Below are 18702 nucleotides of genomic sequence, written 5' to 3'. Positions count from 1 at the left end.
TAAGGTAAAGAACAAATATAACAACAGTACCAATCTCTACAAATATATTGAAGGATTGGCACTATCACAAAAAGGAATCACATAACTGGGTGCATATGTATTCCACAACCTGCTAGACCACATAAAATGTCATGTAGATAATATGATGGGGTTTAAGACTGAACTGAAGAACTTCCTGTTGAGCAACTTGTTTTTTTTTTTTTTTTTTTTATTCCACCGAAGAGTATCTTCACAGGACCTCTTGAAATTAATATTGCAGGCTATTTTACTATTAAACCTAATGCTGTAATATAGTACACCTTTGTATTGCTAAATCTAAGTCTACATCTGTATATGGATCTACACTTCACAAGCCACATTAAGGTGTTTCGCAGAGGGTACTTCCGCTACCACCCTCTTCGCTGTTCCTTTCACATATGACATATGGAGCTTTACCATATGACATCTAAATTCTCTAATTTTCTAGACACAAAAGAAATAAAGACATTGGCTGCCTGTGAGCATTGATTTATATCAACGGAGAAATTTGAAAATTTGTGCTGACTGGGATTCGAACCCAGATCTCCTGCTCACATTGCAGACTACTATGACTAGAGACTACACACTACAGACTACTGCATCATCTGGACACAGGGACCACCTGAACATGTCTCCCATCAGACCCAAATTCTCAACTGACCCACACTCCTGATGTCATGCCCCTCCTCATTAACCTCATTATTGGCAGCATTCACGTAAGAATTTGTGCTTGGTGTGCATCTGTAATGGAAGGATCATTGGTTGTCATCATGATAATTAATTACATATGTAGTGTCTGTTCTTTCAGTACATGCAAGTGAACAGATAATATTTTGATACTGCAGCTGCTATGAATCAAGACACCAGGAAATTAAAGACATTTGATGCTAGTGGGCACTGATTTACATCAATGGAAGGTTGAAAATATGTGCCTTATTGGTTTGTGGTTGGTGCATCTGCCTAATAAGCAGAACAGCTGGGTTTGAATTCCGGTCCGTCACAAAGTCGTCTCAAAGTTTGACAAATTCTAAATGAGTCAAATGATGTACAAGAAAGAAGTTCAACAATTTCAAAATCCAAATTTTAAGAGAGAGAGACCTTGACATTGGAGGGGTATCTGTTGAGAGGCCAGACAAACGTGTGATTCCTGAAGAGGGGCAGCAGCCTTTTCAGTAGTTGCAGGGGCAACAGTCTGGATGATTGACTGATCTGGCCTTGCAACACTAACCAAAATTGCCTTGCTGTGCTGGTACTGCGAATGGCTGAAAGCAAGGGGAAACTACAGCCGTAACTTTTCCCAAGGGAATGCAGCTTTACTGTATGGTTAAATGATGATGGCGTCCTCTTGGGTAAAATATTCCGGAGGTAAAATAGTCCCCCATTTGGATCTCCGGGTGGGGACTACTCAAGAGGACGTCATTGTCAGGAGAAAGAAAACTGGCGTTCTACAGATCAGAGCGTGGAATGTCAGATCACTTAATCGGGCAGGTAGGTTAGAAAATTTAAAAAGGGAAATGGATAGGTTGAAGTTAGATATAGTGGGAATTAGTGATGTTCGGTGGCAGGGGGAACAAGACTTTTGGTCAGGTGAATACAGGGTTATAAATACAAAATCAAATAGGGGTAATGCAGGAGTAGGTTTAATAATGAATAAAAAAATAGAAGTGCAGATAAGCTACTATCAACAGCATAGTGAACGCATTACTGTGGCCAAGATAGACACGAAGCCCATGCCTACTACAGTAGTACAAGTTAATATGCCAACTAGCTCTGCAGATGATGAAGAAATTGATGAAATGTATGATGAGATAAAAGAAATTATTCAGGTAGTGAATTTAATAGTCATGGGTGACTGGAATTCGAGAGTAGGAAAAGGGAGAGAAGGAAACATAGTGGGTGAATATGGATTGGGGAAGAGAAATGAAAGAGGAAGCCGTCTGGTAGAATTTTGTACAGAGCATAACTTAATCATAGCTAATACTTGGTTCAAGAATCATAAAAGAAGGTTGTATACATGGAAGAGTCCTGGAGATACTAGAAGGTATCAGATAGATTATATAATGGTAAGACAGAGATTTAGGAACCAGGTTTTAAATTGTAAGACATTTCCAGGGGCAGATGTGGACTCTGACCTACAATCTATTGGTTATGAACTGTAGATTAAAACTGAAGAAACTGCAAAAAGGTGGGAATTTAAGGAGATGGATAAACTGACTAAACCAGAGGTTGTACAGAGTTTCAGGAAGAGCGTAAGGGAAAAATTGACAGGAATGGGGGAAAGAAATACAGTAGAAGAAGAATGGGTAGCTCTGAGGGATGAAGTAGTGAAGGCAGCAGAGGATCAAGTAGGTAAAAAGACGAGGGCTAGTAGAAATCCTTGGGTAACAGAAGAAATATAGAATTTAATTGATGAAAGGAGAAAATATAAAAATGCAGTAAATGAAGCATGCAAAAGGGAATACAAACGTCTCAAAAATGAGATCGACAGGAAGTGCAAAATAGCTAAGCAGGGATGGCTAGAGGACAAATGTAAGGATGTAGAGGCTTATCTCACTAGGGGTAAGACAGATTCTGCCTACAGGAAAATTAAAATGACCTTTGGAGAAAAGAGCCACTTGTATGAATATAAAGAGCTCAGATGGAAACCCAGTTCTCAGCAAAGAAGGGAAAGCAGAAAGGTAGAAGGAGTATATAGAGGATCTATACAAGGGCGATGTACTTGAGGACAATATTATGGAAATGGAAGAGGATGTAGATGAAGATGAAATAGGAGATACGATACTGCGTGAAGAGTTTGACAGAGCACTGAAAGACCTGAGTCGAAACAAGGCCCCGGGAGTAGACAAAATTCCATTGGAACTACTGACGGCCTTGGGAGAGCCAGTCCTGACAAAACTCTACCATCTGGTGAGCAAGATGTATGAGACAGGCGAAATTCCCTCAGACTTCAAGAAGAATATAATAATTCCAATCCCAAAGAAAGCAGGTGTTGACAGATGTGAAAATTACTGAACTACCAGTTTAATAAGTCACAGCTGCAAAATACTAATGCAAATTCTTTACAGACGAATGGAAAAACTGGTAGAAGCCGACGCCGGAGAAGATCAGTTTGGATTCCGTAGAAATATTGGAACACATGAGCCGATACTGACCCTATGACTTATTTTAGAAAATAGATTAAGGAAAGGCAAACCTACATTTCTAGCATTTGTGGACTTAGAAAAAGCTTTTGACAATGTCAACTGGAATACTCTCTTTTCAAATTCTAAAGGTGGCAGGTGTAAAATACAGGGAGGGAAAGGCTATTTACAATTTGTACAGAAACCAGATGGCAGTTGTAAGAGTCAAGGGGCATAAAAGAGAAGCAGTGGTTGGAAAGGGAGTGAGACAGGGCTGTAGCCTCTCCCCAATGTTATTCAATCTGTATATTGAGCAAGCAGTAAAGGAAACAAAAGAAAAATTCGGAGTAGGTATTAAAGTTCATGGAGAAGAAATAAAAACGTTGAGGTTCGCTGATGACATTGTAATTCTGTCAGAGACAGCAAAGGACTTGGAAGAGCAGTTGAACAGAATGGACAGTGTCTTGAAAGGAGGATATAAGATGAACATCAACAAAATCAAAACGAGGATAATGGAATGTAGTCGAATTAAGTTGGGTGATGCTGAGGGAATTAGATTAGGAAATGAGACACTTAAAGTAGTAAAGGAGTTTTGCTATTTGGGGAGCAAAATAACTGATGATGGTCAGAGTAGAGAGGATATAAAATGTAGACTGGCAATGACAAGGAAAGCATTTCTGAAGAAGAGAAATTTGTTAACATCGAGTATAGATTTAAGTGTCAGGAAGTCATTTCTGAAAGTATTTGTATGGAGTGTAGCCATGTATGGAAGTGAAACGTGGACGATAAATAGTTTGGACAAGAAGAGAACAGAAGCTTTCGAAATGTGGTGCTACAGAAGAATGCTGTAGATTAGATGGGTAGATCACATAACTAATGAGGAGGTATCGAATAGAATTGGGGAGAAGAGGAGTTTGTGGCACAACTTGACAAGAAGAAGGAACCAGTTGGTATGACATGTTCTGAGGCATCAAGGGATCACAAATTTAGCATTGGAGGGCAGCGTGGAGGGTAAAAATCGTAGAGGGAGACCGAGAGATGAATACACTAAGCAGGTTCAGAAGGATGTAGGTTGCAGTAAGTAGTGGGAGATGAAGAAGCTTGCACAGGATAGAGTAGCATGGAGAGCTGCATCAAACCAGTCTCAGGACTGAAGACAACAACAACAATAACAACAACAAGAGAGAGAGAGGGGCGGAGGGGGGGGGGGGGGGGGGAAGAAGAGGAGACATAAGACTGTGGTAACTATGGCACCATAAGGGGACTATGAGCTTCAATGAAAGCTGTGAATATTTTGAAATCTGTGAGGGAGGTTGTGTAGTGTGTGAATGCAGCTGACTTAATCACCTGACACAATCGATATCTGGTGGTGGTCTGCATAATACAGACCTGTTTGTCTCTTTTCTTCAGTCAGATAAGAACCAAAAGTGAAAGCTGCATTGCAAGTTGCATCAGAGAAATGCCTTGGGCATGTAGTAATTCACAGTGGTAGATTCTCAAAGGACTATGCAATTTGATACAGGATATTGATGGTTAGAAAATCTATATAGAATACATAAAGACATGCAGTATAATGTCATTTCCTTATCATTTTGTCAAACAATTAAAGAAATAATTCACTATAGGAAACTACACGAGACTGTCAGTCTGGAATGTTTTACTGTGGGGACATTCTACAGAAACACGTGCATTAGAATGTGTTAAATAAAGGGGGGGAAATGTACTCACTGTTTGTAATTTAAGAATTGCAAAAGAAAGTGACTTAAGAGTTACTAATCTCATGCAGAAGTGTGGTGTGGCTACAAAATTGGTCACTGGTTGGTCAGACTGCCAAATTGTGGGACAGATGAGCAGGGGGTGAGGGCTTCAAGATGAGTCGGTACAGTGAAAGACAGTCAGATAGTGACAGTGGCTGAGGTGAAGCAGAAGGCTGTAGGAAGTCTGAGGACATTCACAACGTACATTGCCAGTGGCAGTAAGATTAGGAACACAATATGTCAAACAGTTACCAATGAAATGAAATTTCATGTGGCTATGGCCTCCCATCAGATAGACTGATCACCTGGTGCAAGTCTTCTTAGTCGACACCACTTCAGCGAGTCATGTTTTGACGAGGATCATACAGTGATGACAGGAGACCCAGTCCCCTAGCAGAGAAAATCTCTGAGCCAGCCAGAAATCGAACCCGGCTCGAGGATGAGGAATTTTCAGCAAAACGCAAATGGTCTGAAGATGCGCAATTTGAGCCCGGCGTTAGTACGAACCACCGCAATTACATCTACTGGTTACAGTTCAAAGACTGGATTGATACAGCTCTTCACATTAGTCTAATTTGCACAAGCCTTTTAATCTCTGTGTAACTATTGAACCTGTTTACTGTATTCGTCCTTTGGTCTCCTTCTGCAATTTTTACCCACCACACTTTCCTCAAATACCACACTGACAATTCCTTAACACCTAACAATGTGTCTTGTCAACCAGTCACGTTTTTTTCTTTTTCTTCCCAACTTGATTCAGTACCTCCTCATTAGTTACGTGATCTACCCACCTAATTGTCAGCACTCTTCTGCAGCACCACACTTCAGAAGCTTCTGTTCTCTTCTTGTTTAAACTGTTTATCATCCATGTTTCACTTCTATACAAAGCTAAACTACAGACAAATGACTTCAGAAGAAGTCTTCCTGAAACTTAAATTTGTATTAGATGATAATAAATTTCTCTTTTCCTGAAATGCTTTCTTTGCAAAGCCAGTCTGCATTTTATCCCCTCTACATCAGCCATTATCAGTTATTCTGCTGCCCAAATAGCAAAGTTCTTGTACCACTTTTAGTGCCTTATTTCCTTACCTAATGTCCTCAGCAGCATCTCATTTAATTTAACTACGTTCCATTACCCTAGTTTCACTGTCTTTTATGCTTATGCTCTAGCCTCTTTTCGAGACGGTATCCATTCCATTCAACTGCTCTTCCATAAATGATAACATGTACACACAGAAACCTTCTACAATAAATAATTTATAGGAAAAGTCATGACCCCAGTGTAACTACATTCCACCTAACAAAAGTACCCCCTATGAAAATACTGTTGTTTGCAATAAGGCCTCACCTGTTGCCCGGCCAGATGGCAAAAAGGTTTGTCGGCGGCGGCCTTCTCGAGGGCTTCGGTGAAAGTGCTGGTGGCCGTGGCAGCGGTCTGGAGGAACCGGCAACACCTAGGTCATCCTTGGCTGCTACGAGCTCACCATCAGGCTTGACGAACACGTCGACGGGCCCGGGGCCGGGTCGGACGACGATGCCACTGCCCCCAGTTCTCACCGGTTGCAGCCTCGTTGTGTGGTCATGCTCCGGCTCGAGGCCGTGAACGTGAAGTTCGTGATCGTTGCCGTGGATGTGGAGGTCGTGGTCGTGATCATGTTCGTGGAGGAAATGGTCGTGCCCAGGAGGTGGGGGCAGTCCAGCCTCAGGCCTGAGTGGAATGACTAGTGGCCCGCCTTGCTGGTGGTGATGGTGGTGCTGGTGCACATGGTGCACGCCTCCAGGAGTTGGAGGTGGCGCCGGTGGTCGTGACGGCAGGTGTGGAGGTGGTGGGGGTGGTGTCATGAAGTCTGACGGCCGCAGTGGATGTACCGGTGCTGGAAACCTGTAGGTAGAGCGTGCAGAGGTCAGATTGGTCTTGAAACTCTAGAAAATGTACCTGGTTTCCATTAAGTGGCTCTTCTGGCTGACCTCATGATGAAGGGATTCTAGAGAAGGGACACCCAATTTATCTTTCCGTACGTAATTAACTGATACACAACATATCTGACAAAAACAATACAGAAACATGTGCCAAGTATGAGGGCATGTGGAAAGTAATGCTTCCAAGTTTTTTATGAGTAAACTCTAAAAGCTTTTTAAATAAAATGCACTTTATTAGTTATCTACATCTTTGTTCTTCATTTCTATGTAGTCACCCTGGTGACAAACACATTTCTCCCAATGAGAGCCTAGTTTCTTTGTACCATCACTGTAGAATGTTTGACTTTTTTGACAGAGCCACACCACCACCTCTGTTTGCACAGCTTCATCACCATCAAAGTGAAGTCCTTGATGATGTACTTTATGTTTTGGAAACAGATAAAAATTTAGTGGGATCTAGTCGTGACTGTATTCAATGACAGTGAACCCAAGGAGTCGGGTTGTTGCTGGTATAATGGCACTTGTGTGTGGTGTGGCATTGTCAAGCAGAAGGAGGAGGGATCTACATGTCAAAGAAATCTTTGAATTTATGTTTTCAGTTTTCTGAAGGGTTTCTCATGTAGGAACATAGTTATGTTACAGCCTACAATTCGGAGCCCTCTGGCAACAGAGGGTGGCAACTTGCATCAGTGATGTGGAAAAATTGACTGACTAATACTGAGAAGAGAATAAAAAATTTGGAGGCACTACTTTCCAGCACATCCTCATAACACAATGAACTGTGACAGCAGCGACATTTATGACTCTGGAGGAAATCATTTATGGCATCCACAAGGTTTGATATTAGGATCACTACTTTTCCCATTGATCTTGTATATGAATGTGTTTTCATTTATGAAACTCGTGAGAAATGAATCATCATGGATAGTGTTTCATGCTTTGTGTATACTATTCATGTGCTTGTGATTGAACCAACAGTGGATAATACATCAATATTATACTGTCGACATATCAACTACGTTGATACAATTTTCTGACAAATCAGAGATTCAAAGCTTAATTTTCCATGCAAATTTCTATACTTCTGTTATGATGTATACTTAGATTAATTGTAATTAATTAGCTCTAGAAATTTTATTTAATTGTTTTTAACAAAGTTAAACAAATTTCTTGACAAACATGTTTGAAAATTGACAATGATAAATGTGTCACAGAATTGACCATTTAGAACTTAACAACTTTTTCCAAATATGACTGTTTCTGACAATATTATAAAATCTGACATACAGAAAATACTGACATTTTGTGTCCAATGTATAACCAGCAATGTGACACATGTGTTTTTACAAAGAGACAGCACGTCAGAACTGGATAAAATTTTGCCATCTCTATGCTTACAGCATGTCCCATAGTGGCAAGATTTTCATAGTAAAAAATATGACATTTACGGTGACAGCCAATGCTTGTAGTGTGTGTGTTAACTCAAGTGATAACCACTGGCTGGTCGATTTCAGTTGCAGCACTGTGAAATGTCTTTGCAATGGTGTCACAGAAAAATAGAGGTAGTTTAAGCATTAGTGTTGTATGCCCAGAATAAATTTTCACTTTATAGTAGACACCAGACTGATTTCAAACTTTCTGGCAGATAACAACTGTGTGGCAGACTAGGACTCAAACTGGAATCTGTTACTATTTGCAGGAAAATGCTCCACCAACTGAGCTATCCAGACATGACATAAAACTTGCCTTCAAGCCTTAATTAAGCTAGTACGTCTTTTTACTTTTAAACTTCACAGACGTTCTCCTGCTTACGTGTGACTGTGACGGGTAGATGAAAAGTGTCCGCGGATGAGTGTGTGGTGTGGCTGGGGCCTGGGGATGTCCAGCACTCATGGAAGAAATGATACTGTGGAGAAATGCCTTATCCATGGACTGTGAAAATGGCTTATTTGTCGTGACAGGTAGATTGGTTGGTAGAGCATTTGTTCACAAAAAGCAAAGATCCTAGGTGTGAATCCCAGTCCAGCACACAGGTTCACTCAGCTAGGTGGTTTGGTATCACAGAGTTCGTTGCATTTGGCAGTGCAGACTTAGATACGAGGTCACAGTTAGCGAGGAGGTAGTGGAGAGAGTGGTTACCTGTACTGGTGTGGCCTGCCTCCTGCCACAGAGCCGCCCGTCCCAGTGGAGGGACGGTACAGCGTGACGGGTGGCCTCCTGACGGGAGACGGCTGCGATGACTGTGCAGGCGGTGGGGGCGGGGGTGGCGGTGGCGGGTGGATGAGAGGAGACTCCGGGTGAGCGTGGTGGTGCGGCTGTGGCCTGGGGGCGTCCAGCACGACTCCACTCGGCTGGATGCGGTGTGTCTCCTTACCACCCCCGGGGGCAGAGTCCGGCCTGGTGTGCACCGTCGACCCACCGGGGCCCACGTCCACGCTGATGCCCTGTGTGGGAATGAAGTCCATATAACCACCTGTCTGCTGTCTAAACTACAGCAATGCCACTGAGAGTCTGCAAAGAATACCCATAGTTCATTAGTTCAGTGTGTTAACTATTAAGTTTGCCAACTGCCAGACAGAGTTGTAGGGAATCAAGGAAGTGAGCCCAGCCACCAGATACTCTCTTGAGGTGTGGATCTACATTTGCAGAAAAAGCTTTGCATGCTTCCCATAGTGCAAGCACTTAACCTGCAATTCACTTCTGCAGTAGCAGACATCACACACACAGGTAAAAATTTCTTAAATGTTGTTCCTAATCTGACCTGAAATCATCTTACCTATTGATATGACAGAGAAGTACAAGACAGTAACAAAGCTGACAGCAATGACTACCTCACACAATTCTGTTAGCTAGGCAATGTTGATTACAACCATAAACAAATGACTGCCAACCAAACCCTCTGGACTTCTACTGATTCGAGACTAGGGAGCTGACTGGCTAGTTTATAGTTAACACACTGTACTGAGTTCTAGAATTACAAATGGACCAGTTAGTGAGTATACCATAATGTGATTCAAACTGGCTACATAATTACCAAATAGACACACCAAAGAAGCGGCATTTGATATGAAGGAAACAATCACTGTGAGTATCATGTGACTGGACACTATCTCCTAGGGAATATGTCAGTAATATGGATGATAACATGTTGTCCTTTTGTTTTTGAGGCCTGTCTTCCACATTTTGTGTGACAGTAACAAAAGTCATCTGAGCCAACAAGTGGCATTACTATGATAAAAAATTGATAGCCTGGGGTTGAATAATACATGGAAACAATGTAGGCGCCAAAAAACTGATCACTGCAGAAGGTTTAAATAAAGAAAAATATGTCTGTTCAAATAAGATTTTCGTATAGTTGCACAAAACTGGAATAAGTCTGATACTGCTTGAGTATGGTTGCCTTTTGTGTTGTTGGAGTATGGAAATAAGATGTTTGGGTGTTATCTTCTTGGAATATGTCGGGATAGGAATTTTATTGTTGGCTGGGTCACTTTGGATCCTCATCCTGTGGCACCAAATCTTCTCGCACAGTGAAACCCTTGTGCTTCGTAAGTATCATGACAAATACCTCTATTCAACTTTTGTTCATCTTTTTCCAGTAAAGCACACACTGCCAGGAAAGCAGACTCAATAGTTGATGAGACAAAGAGCAATCTCAGACGTACCTGTCCTGGAGCAATGTCGACGTTGATGTCGCTGCCTGGCGACCCAGCCACAATGCCGCCTGTCTCTGCAGGGGAGTCCCCGGGATGGACTTCAATGACGGTGCCCACCCCGTGCTCCAGCTGCGGTGCCGAGTCCAGTCCCACAAAGTCCGCAGATACCTATGGACAATCAGATTCAGTCAACTTGTTGCCCAAGTTTAGGAAACGTAAAGGCACCAGAGAGACAGTTACGATTTTGTGCTCGATAATGGAGGTGAGACTTGAGAAAAATCGAAGCACCTTCAAAGGACTTGATGATCTAAAATGATCCTCCAACAATGTCAAATAGTGCAAGGTGTTTCAAAATTCTGAGGAAAATAGGTAAATAAATGGAAATGCCGTGTGGCTAGGGCCTCCCGTCGGGTAGACCGTTCGCCCGGTGCAAGTCTTTCAAGTTGACGCCACTTCGGCAACTTGCGTGTCGATGGGGATGAAATGATGATGACAGACACACAACACCCAGTCATCACGAGGCAGAGAAAATCCCTGGCCCCGCCAGGTATCGAACCCGGGACCCCGTGCGCGGGAAGCGAGAACACTACCGCAAGACCACGAGCTGCGGACTGGAAAATAGGTGTAAGCTACAGGGAAAGATGTGTAATGTACAATATGTACAAAAACTGAGAGGGGATACATAATAATTGAGGACCAACAATGAAGTGTTCAGATGAGAAAGGGTATCGGGCAAGGATGGAGTTATCCTCTACTGTCAACCTCTACAACAAGAGGAAACAATTGAAATAAAACATAGGTTCAAGAGCGGGATAAATTAAGGGTAAAAAATACCAGAAATGTATATATTTGAGTGATGTCTGCTATGTCTGACATGTCCAATAGAACAGACAGTGCTCATGATGATGTGGCTGGTGCAGGCAAGTATATGAAATAGAGAATGGGGGAAGAAAGGGGAGGGATGGATGGGAATCTGTCACTTCCAGCTGCACAGGGCATTGTGGTAATGCAATGGTGAAGTTCAAAAATTATGCTGGACTGGGATTCGAATCTGGATTTACAGCTTCACAAAAGCAGTTGACTTAACAACTTCAGCTGTCCAAACACGGTCCCTGACTGACTCAAATTTCACCTTGTGGTAAGTTGAAAATTTGAGTCAGTCCACATTACTGTGATGCCCTGCACAGTTGGAAGTCACAAATTCCCACCCGTTCCCTTTCTTTCCCCATTATGTATTTCATACATGTAAAAGATATTAACAATAAGAGTCACTGACGATGTTGCTAGCCTCCGTGAAAATGAGGAAGAACTGCAGAATGGGTCGAATGGAATGGACAGCCTATTGCACACAAACACTATGAATAAACTGAAGAAAGATGAAAGTAAAAAGCAATGGCAGAAACTAGATTAGTGATGAACTTAACATCAAAATTGAGGATCACAAAGTAGATCAAGTGAAACGAGTCTGCTACCTCAGATGCAAAATAACGTGTGGCAGGTGATGTGAAGAGGATACAGGAAGCACACCAGTGCTTTATCAAGTGTCCACCAGTATCAGAGGCAGGAGGATAATAATTACGAAAAGAAAGAATGAACTGTGCAGGTGGTAAGTTCGGCACACTGTACGGTACCTCCGGGACGGGGAAGGGCGAGTTGTCCCGGAAGACGTCGTCGGCGACGAGTGGCGAGGGTGCGGGTGCGCTGAAGACGTGCGCGGTGTGGCTGCCCCTGGGGATGAGCACGTTTGCCACCTGCGAGGGCCGGATGTCCACCAGCAGTGAGGCAGCTTCAGCCGGCACCAGTGCGTGGCGGTGTGGCACCGGAGAGCCGTGAACCACCTCACCGGCGCCACCCTCTGCCACCAGCACAGCCTGTGAGCCCGTCACTACGGACTCCAACTGCAACAGACAACACTCACTAATGGAGCTGTCCTCTGCCACCAGCAACACCTCTGCTAGCCAATGACCATAGACAACAGCTGCAACAACATACAACGCTCATTACAGGAACAGGAACAGTGCACCGCCTCATAGGCACCGTCCTGTCACCAGTATCACCAGCTAGCCTGTCACTGCAGACTGAGACAACTAACAACACTCACTGCTGGAGGAATACACCTCCACACTAGTCCTGCCCTCTCCCCTCTCCCCTCTCCCACTAGTGACAGCCTCTTCTCCTACATCCGTCAGGCCATTTATAATGTGCACTGTACCCCGGAGTTCAGTTGAAACAAAACTAACTAACTAACTAACTCTCTCTCTCTCTCTCTCTCTCTCTCTCTCTCTCTCTCTCACACACACACACACACACACACACACACGCACGCATATCTAAAAACAAAGGTGATGTGACTTACCAAATGAAAGTGCTGGCAAGTCGACCTGCCAGCACTTTCATTTGGTAAGTCACATCATCTTTGTTTTTAGATATATTTTTCCTACGTGGAATGTTTCCCTCTATTATAACCACACATATATATATATATATATATATATATATATATATATATATATATATATATATATATATATATATATATATATGAATGATATGGTTATAATAGAGGGAAACATTCCACGTAGGAAAAATGTATCTAAAAACAAAGATGATGTGACTTACCAAATGAAAGTGCTGGCAGGTCGACAGACACACAAACACAAACATACACACAAAATTCAAGCTTTTGCAACAAACTGTTGCCTCATCAGGAAAGAGGGAATGAGAGGGAAAGACGAAAGGATGTGGGTTTTAAGGGAGAGGGTAAGGAGTCATTCCAATCCCGGGAGCGGAAAGACTTACCTTAGGGGGAAAAAAGGACGGGTATACACTCGCGCGCACACACACACATATCCATGCACACATATACAGACACAAGCAGACATATTTAAAGACAAAGAGTTTGGGCAGAGTGTCTTTACAAATGTCTGCTTGTGTCTGTGTATGTACGGATGGGTATGTGTGTGTGTGCGAGTGTATACCTGTCCTTTTTTGCCCCTAAGGTAAGTCTTTCTGATCCCGGGATTGGAATGACTCCTTACCCTCTCCCTTAAAACCAACATCCTTTCGTCTTTCCCTCTCCTTCCCTCTTTCCTGATGAAGCAACCATTGGTTGCGATAGCTTGAATTTTGTGTGTATGTTTGTGTTTGTTTGTGTGTCTATCGACCTGCCAGCACTTTTGTTTGGTAAGTCACATCATCTTTGTTTTTAGATATATTTTTCCCACGTGGAATGTTTCCCTCTATTATATTCATATCATTTGTTTTTACAATAAAGTATATATAAAGTGGTCACATGAAAGCTAACAACAGATGAAGAAATATGTGCTTTATATTATATAAAGTAACCGCTATACATAACCTTATATCAATCTGTGATAAAAATATACATAAAAGAGATATTCAATCACAATTTGTTGTGAGAGCATTGACAGCCATCTGTGGGCATTTATCATAAAGTTGTAGACTATATAGCAGCAAAGACGGCAGTTAGGTGAATTTAAAGGTTGTTGTGGAGACTTCTTTATATATACTTTATTGTAAAAACCATATGACATCATGTGTGCCATTGGCTATCGCTGATGTAATCAGTGTGCAATGGGTGGAGCATCATGTATTTAAGCAACAGCAGTTAGCATCCATGGAGGTGTGGCAGCTGCTCTGTTCACAGCGACCATACATCATGGGTATGAGTTCTTCTTTTATTATTTGTTATCTAAGATATATTTGTTATATTACTACATCCCTCTAATTCTGTTGTATGCAAATATTTCAGTGTGGATCTGAAGATGATCTAAGACAGACCAAAACTGGTAACCTCATATATATAAAAGAGTTTATTGTGGTTGTGACTGTTTATATTCACTTTTAAATAATAAATAAACTGCTATACTCCAGAGAGACATTATCTGAAAAATTACAGTTACACTTTTATTTTTTATACACATTTTTGTATTAGATTTGTTAAGTAAGTAAAGCTGTCACCAATCTGTAAATTGTTTTGAACACCACAGTGCTTTGATAGACAAGTGCTCCCTCAGGAAGTTGTATCCTTTCTCATAAAAACTGTAAGACAAATAATGGACCACTGAGGCTCTCTCCCTTCTCACTCAATACACACAACATGTTTATAACCTCAGCTCTGCCCCAAAAGGCCCGTAACTCCCATTCTAACATGGCAAGGACTATCTAATGATTCCTAACTTTGAGAGTTGTCAAAAATCACACCACAAAATTATTTCAACATGCAGACCTTTCAGTCAGTCAGCATACAGAGCAGAATGCAGGTACTTCAATTAGCCATTTGCTGCTAATGGTCATAGTACTTGTCACTATTTAGCCTGATTGAGGGAAAGCTGGCTCATTAGCTCCAGGCTGGAGAACAGATCCCATCCTTCAAAACCTGGAAAACCAGTGCCACTGTCCACAATAGTGACCTCTACTAACTGGTGGGTGTGGCCAGAAACATATATGTTACACATTTTCCAAATGTTTTTCTAGCAATGATGTTGCTCACCTACGACTGGAAAGCAGTATAGGAACCACCTTTGTGTTGATTACAGTTCCAAAATTTCCATATTTGTACAAATTGTGCACTCACCTTGTAGGGCAGGCCTTCTACGACATGTGGTCGCAACTTTAGTGCTGGAGGCTTCTGGTTATTGTTGAAGTTAAGGTTGAGGTTGTTGTGGTGGTTGTAGTTGAGGCTGGGATGCGGCCTGTCGTGGTGGATCCGGTAGTGGTTGGCGGAGCCCGGAGGCCGGGCCTGGATCTCTCCTCCCACCTGGTTGCCTTGAGGTGACGGGGGCGGTGGCGGTGGTGGTCCCAGGAACTCGTCCCTGGTGAACAAGGTGCAGATACCATCAAATTTCACTTTGTGGATCTCTGTGATCACCCCTGTCGGCTACTGTGTGACCATCAGAAGCACGAAACTGAGACCATGTTTTAGAAAAGTACTAATCTGCAATATTACCTGTGCCATCTTCCATAGATGAGATTGTTAGTACAGTGACCCTAAGATGCAGTGATTACCTATTCTAATTTGGTCGGTGCAAGAAATTTCAGTAACTAAAGTTTTGTTGTCAAGAAGTGGAAGGGGAGTAGGGTGCGTGTGTGTAGTTGCAGGCCTGCATAGTAATTTCACCAACGAAGTATTGGCCTAGCTCCACAATTTCATTATTCTATATTGATATAAGCTATAAGTGAGTTATAAGAATCTGACTGCAAAACACAATAAAAATACAGTAGATGTAAAAGCTGTTGAATATATGGTAGGAAACTTACAGAAGAATGTACACTGCTCCATCTGGAAATACACAAAAAAGAGGGTTTATTATTTGGGGGCCTGGGAAGAGAGCTGGTGTTGAACATAGGAAAAATATAAAAGAGGGAACAAAGAAAAAAAATTTGTTCCATAATGCGAATCTAGGAGTAGCCATTTGTTTACGTTTTTCGACATGGATCACTCCTTGGACTATCTGCACTTATGACTTCTGCCATGCTCTGGACTTTGCTACTGGCTACCTGTGAACTCTGTTCACATTGACCACAGGGGCTGCCTGTTTGTACACCCTGTCTCTGCGTCACCACCAGTGTAAGTCGTCATAAACTGTGTTCCATCTATGCTGAGTAAAATAAAAAGCCTTGCAGCATCTAATACAGTTTTATCTCTAGTTGACTGTCTATAGTACATCTGAATGAAGTGACTAACAATACTCTGCCGATGTACTGATATTCCAATGGCCCCAATATCGTCATAACACCATTTTAGTGTACTGATGAAAGTGTTCACCAAACAGTTGGAATGAAAAATCATTTCCTGAATGTCAGGTCCAATGAACATGCCTTCTTTAAGTTTCACATTTGATGTACCGTATTTACTCGAATTTAAGCCACACTTGAATCTAAGCCGCACCTGAAAAATAAGACTCAAAATCGAAGAAAAAAAATTTTCCCGAATCTAAGCCACACCTGAAATCTGAGACTCGAAATTCAAGGGGAGAGAAAAGTTTTAGGCCGCACCTCCAAATCAAAACAAAGTTGGTCCATTGTAATATGAGACACAATGTAGGTCGAATGAATGATGATACAGCTATAGTAGTTTGGTTCGAATTGTAAGCTTAGCAGTTAAGCTTTACCAGATAGCCATTGCTATGAGTCAGGTGCTCTGTCCGTATTTATACAGGTACCCTTCCTTTTTCACGTGCTTCATCTGTTTTGAATTGATTACTTATTTTTCTTTGATCTGATAAGTGCCATTCTCTTTGTTATAGGTGTTTACGTCACTCAAAGCTGAAAATGCATTACTGTACTGTGTCATGCATTGTTTGTCACATTCTGATAATGAGTGTTTACGACCTGTCGCCGCTTGCGGCATGGCTTCCTTTTGTGCGTGCTACTGCCGCTTAAAGAGAGAGAGAGAGAGAGAGAGAGAGAGAGAGAGAGAGAGAGAGAGAGAGAGAGAGAGAGAGAGAGAGAGAGAGGAATCGTCTCATTAGCGAAACAATGGCAAGAGACTGCTATTTGTTCTTATTTACACTGCTGCTTTCATTGATAATGATCAACAAGAACCAAATAATAGACTGCGTATGATAGATGATGTTCTGAACAAGAGTTTAGCAAAAACTTTTCTCCATTTGAAAATCTTTGCAGACGCCTCTTTAGTACATTACATTCTGCACAGAAATTAGAGTCATCTTAGATTTAAAAATCTAATCAATTGCCATGCTTCATTTCTGACTGTATCACTATTCGGCATGAGAATAATACGAATATAACCATGACATGATATGTATATTCTTCTGCATGTGCTGTTGTCTCACTCTAGTTTCGTAGTTTATTAGGCAGACAGGATTTAAATGAGATAGCAGCAAACACGAAAGAATACATGGCAAAATATTTATATTCATATTATTATTATGGTGGAGAGAATACTGCATGTGATTCACAATTCATAAAAATTCCTATTAGCAACCATCTCTTCTCACAGGTAGGAAAAAATTCAGAATGCAGAGTTGGCCATATCGACAAACATCCCAAACAGTCTTGCCAGTCGAATTTTCGTAGTGCATTGAAATGCTGCTACATTCGAAGATGAACAATACGGAATATGTATTTACTTTGTTGGATAATGTATGAAAATGCAGTGGTCTAAACTCAGGGCGGAGAAAAAAAGCTAGTCTTCTACGTTTTTTTTTTTATTTATTTATTGACGCAGAGGTTTTGGTCCCAGTATTTATCTTTGTGCCGCAAAGCGCTACATATATTCGACGACAGAAGTTAGTTGTGGTGGCACCTACCAACATTTTTCATAACTACCGCTTTGCAATCGATTCTAAGCCACAGGCGGTTTTTTGGATTACAAAAACCGGAAAAAAAGTGCGGCTTAGATTCGAGTAAATACAGTATGAGGAAACATCTCACAGATAAGTTGAAACATTTCCCATCTTTCCGTAAAGCTTTCACAAACTGTTTTGCCAGTCCAAAATTGATTTGTTGAGGTTCAATAGGTATTTTTCAGGCCTATGTGATTCTTGCACAAAAAGAGGAGCCAGAGAGTTCATCACAGCAATTGTGATAAATGCGTACCAGTGCAACCATCGGCACAGAAATTATGTTTGACGCCAATGAGCAATAACCACTCACAGATGGCAGATGACATGACTAACAGTGGGGGCTATGTAAAGCATGTTAGTGGCAGGTGGAAAACAATGTGGTCGTTGCTGTAATATGAAAACGGAGTGATTCATATGATGTCCAAAAGGGCAAGGTCATTGGCTTTCAGGCCAAGGGCAGAAGCATTTCTGAAACTGCAAAGTCTGTAAACCGTTTGCATGTCACTGCAGTTAAAGTATACTGTGCATGGCAAAATGGTGCCATCCAAAACTGGCACCGAGGCAAGAGGCAACTATGGTGCACCACGGGCCTTAGATGAAAGGAGTGAATGATGGCTGCAGAGATGTGTATGATGGTATAGAAGTGCAACTGTTGAGTAATGGACCACCAAAATAAACCAAAGGACTACCAACAATTTCTCCTCAATGACCATTCAGCAAACGTTGCTGCGTATGGGCCTTCGCGGCATACGCCTAGCTCACACACCCGTTGTGAGTGCTGTTCGTCAGCGATGAAGGGTGGAATTAGATGAAAGGAGTGAATGATGGCTGCAGAGATGTGTATGATGGTATAGAAGTGCAACTGTTGAGTAATGGACCACCAAAATAAACCAAAGGACTA

The 18702-nt window shown here is 41.9% G+C and overlaps 1 protein-coding gene across 1 annotated transcript in view; it reads right to left on the bottom strand.

Annotated features, from left to right (window-relative positions):
* LOC124552322 overlaps positions 1-18702 on the bottom strand; it is a 220062-nt gene that overhangs the window by 81505 nt on the left and 119855 nt on the right. The window contains exons 16-20 of the mRNA XM_047126594.1: positions 15068-15305; positions 12102-12368; positions 10480-10638; positions 8954-9258; positions 6243-6776 (exon numbers count right to left, since the gene is read on the bottom strand). Coding sequence (XP_046982550.1) covers positions 6243-6776; positions 8954-9258; positions 10480-10638; positions 12102-12368; positions 15068-15305 — 1503 coding nt within the window. The remainder of the gene's footprint in view (positions 1-6242; positions 6777-8953; positions 9259-10479; positions 10639-12101; positions 12369-15067; positions 15306-18702) is intronic.

This window comes from Schistocerca americana, chromosome 10, assembly GCF_021461395.2.
Source record: "Schistocerca americana isolate TAMUIC-IGC-003095 chromosome 10, iqSchAmer2.1, whole genome shotgun sequence".
NCBI lineage: Eukaryota > Metazoa > Arthropoda > Insecta > Orthoptera > Acrididae > Schistocerca > Schistocerca americana.
This window is presented reverse-complemented; position numbering and strand designations above follow the sequence as displayed.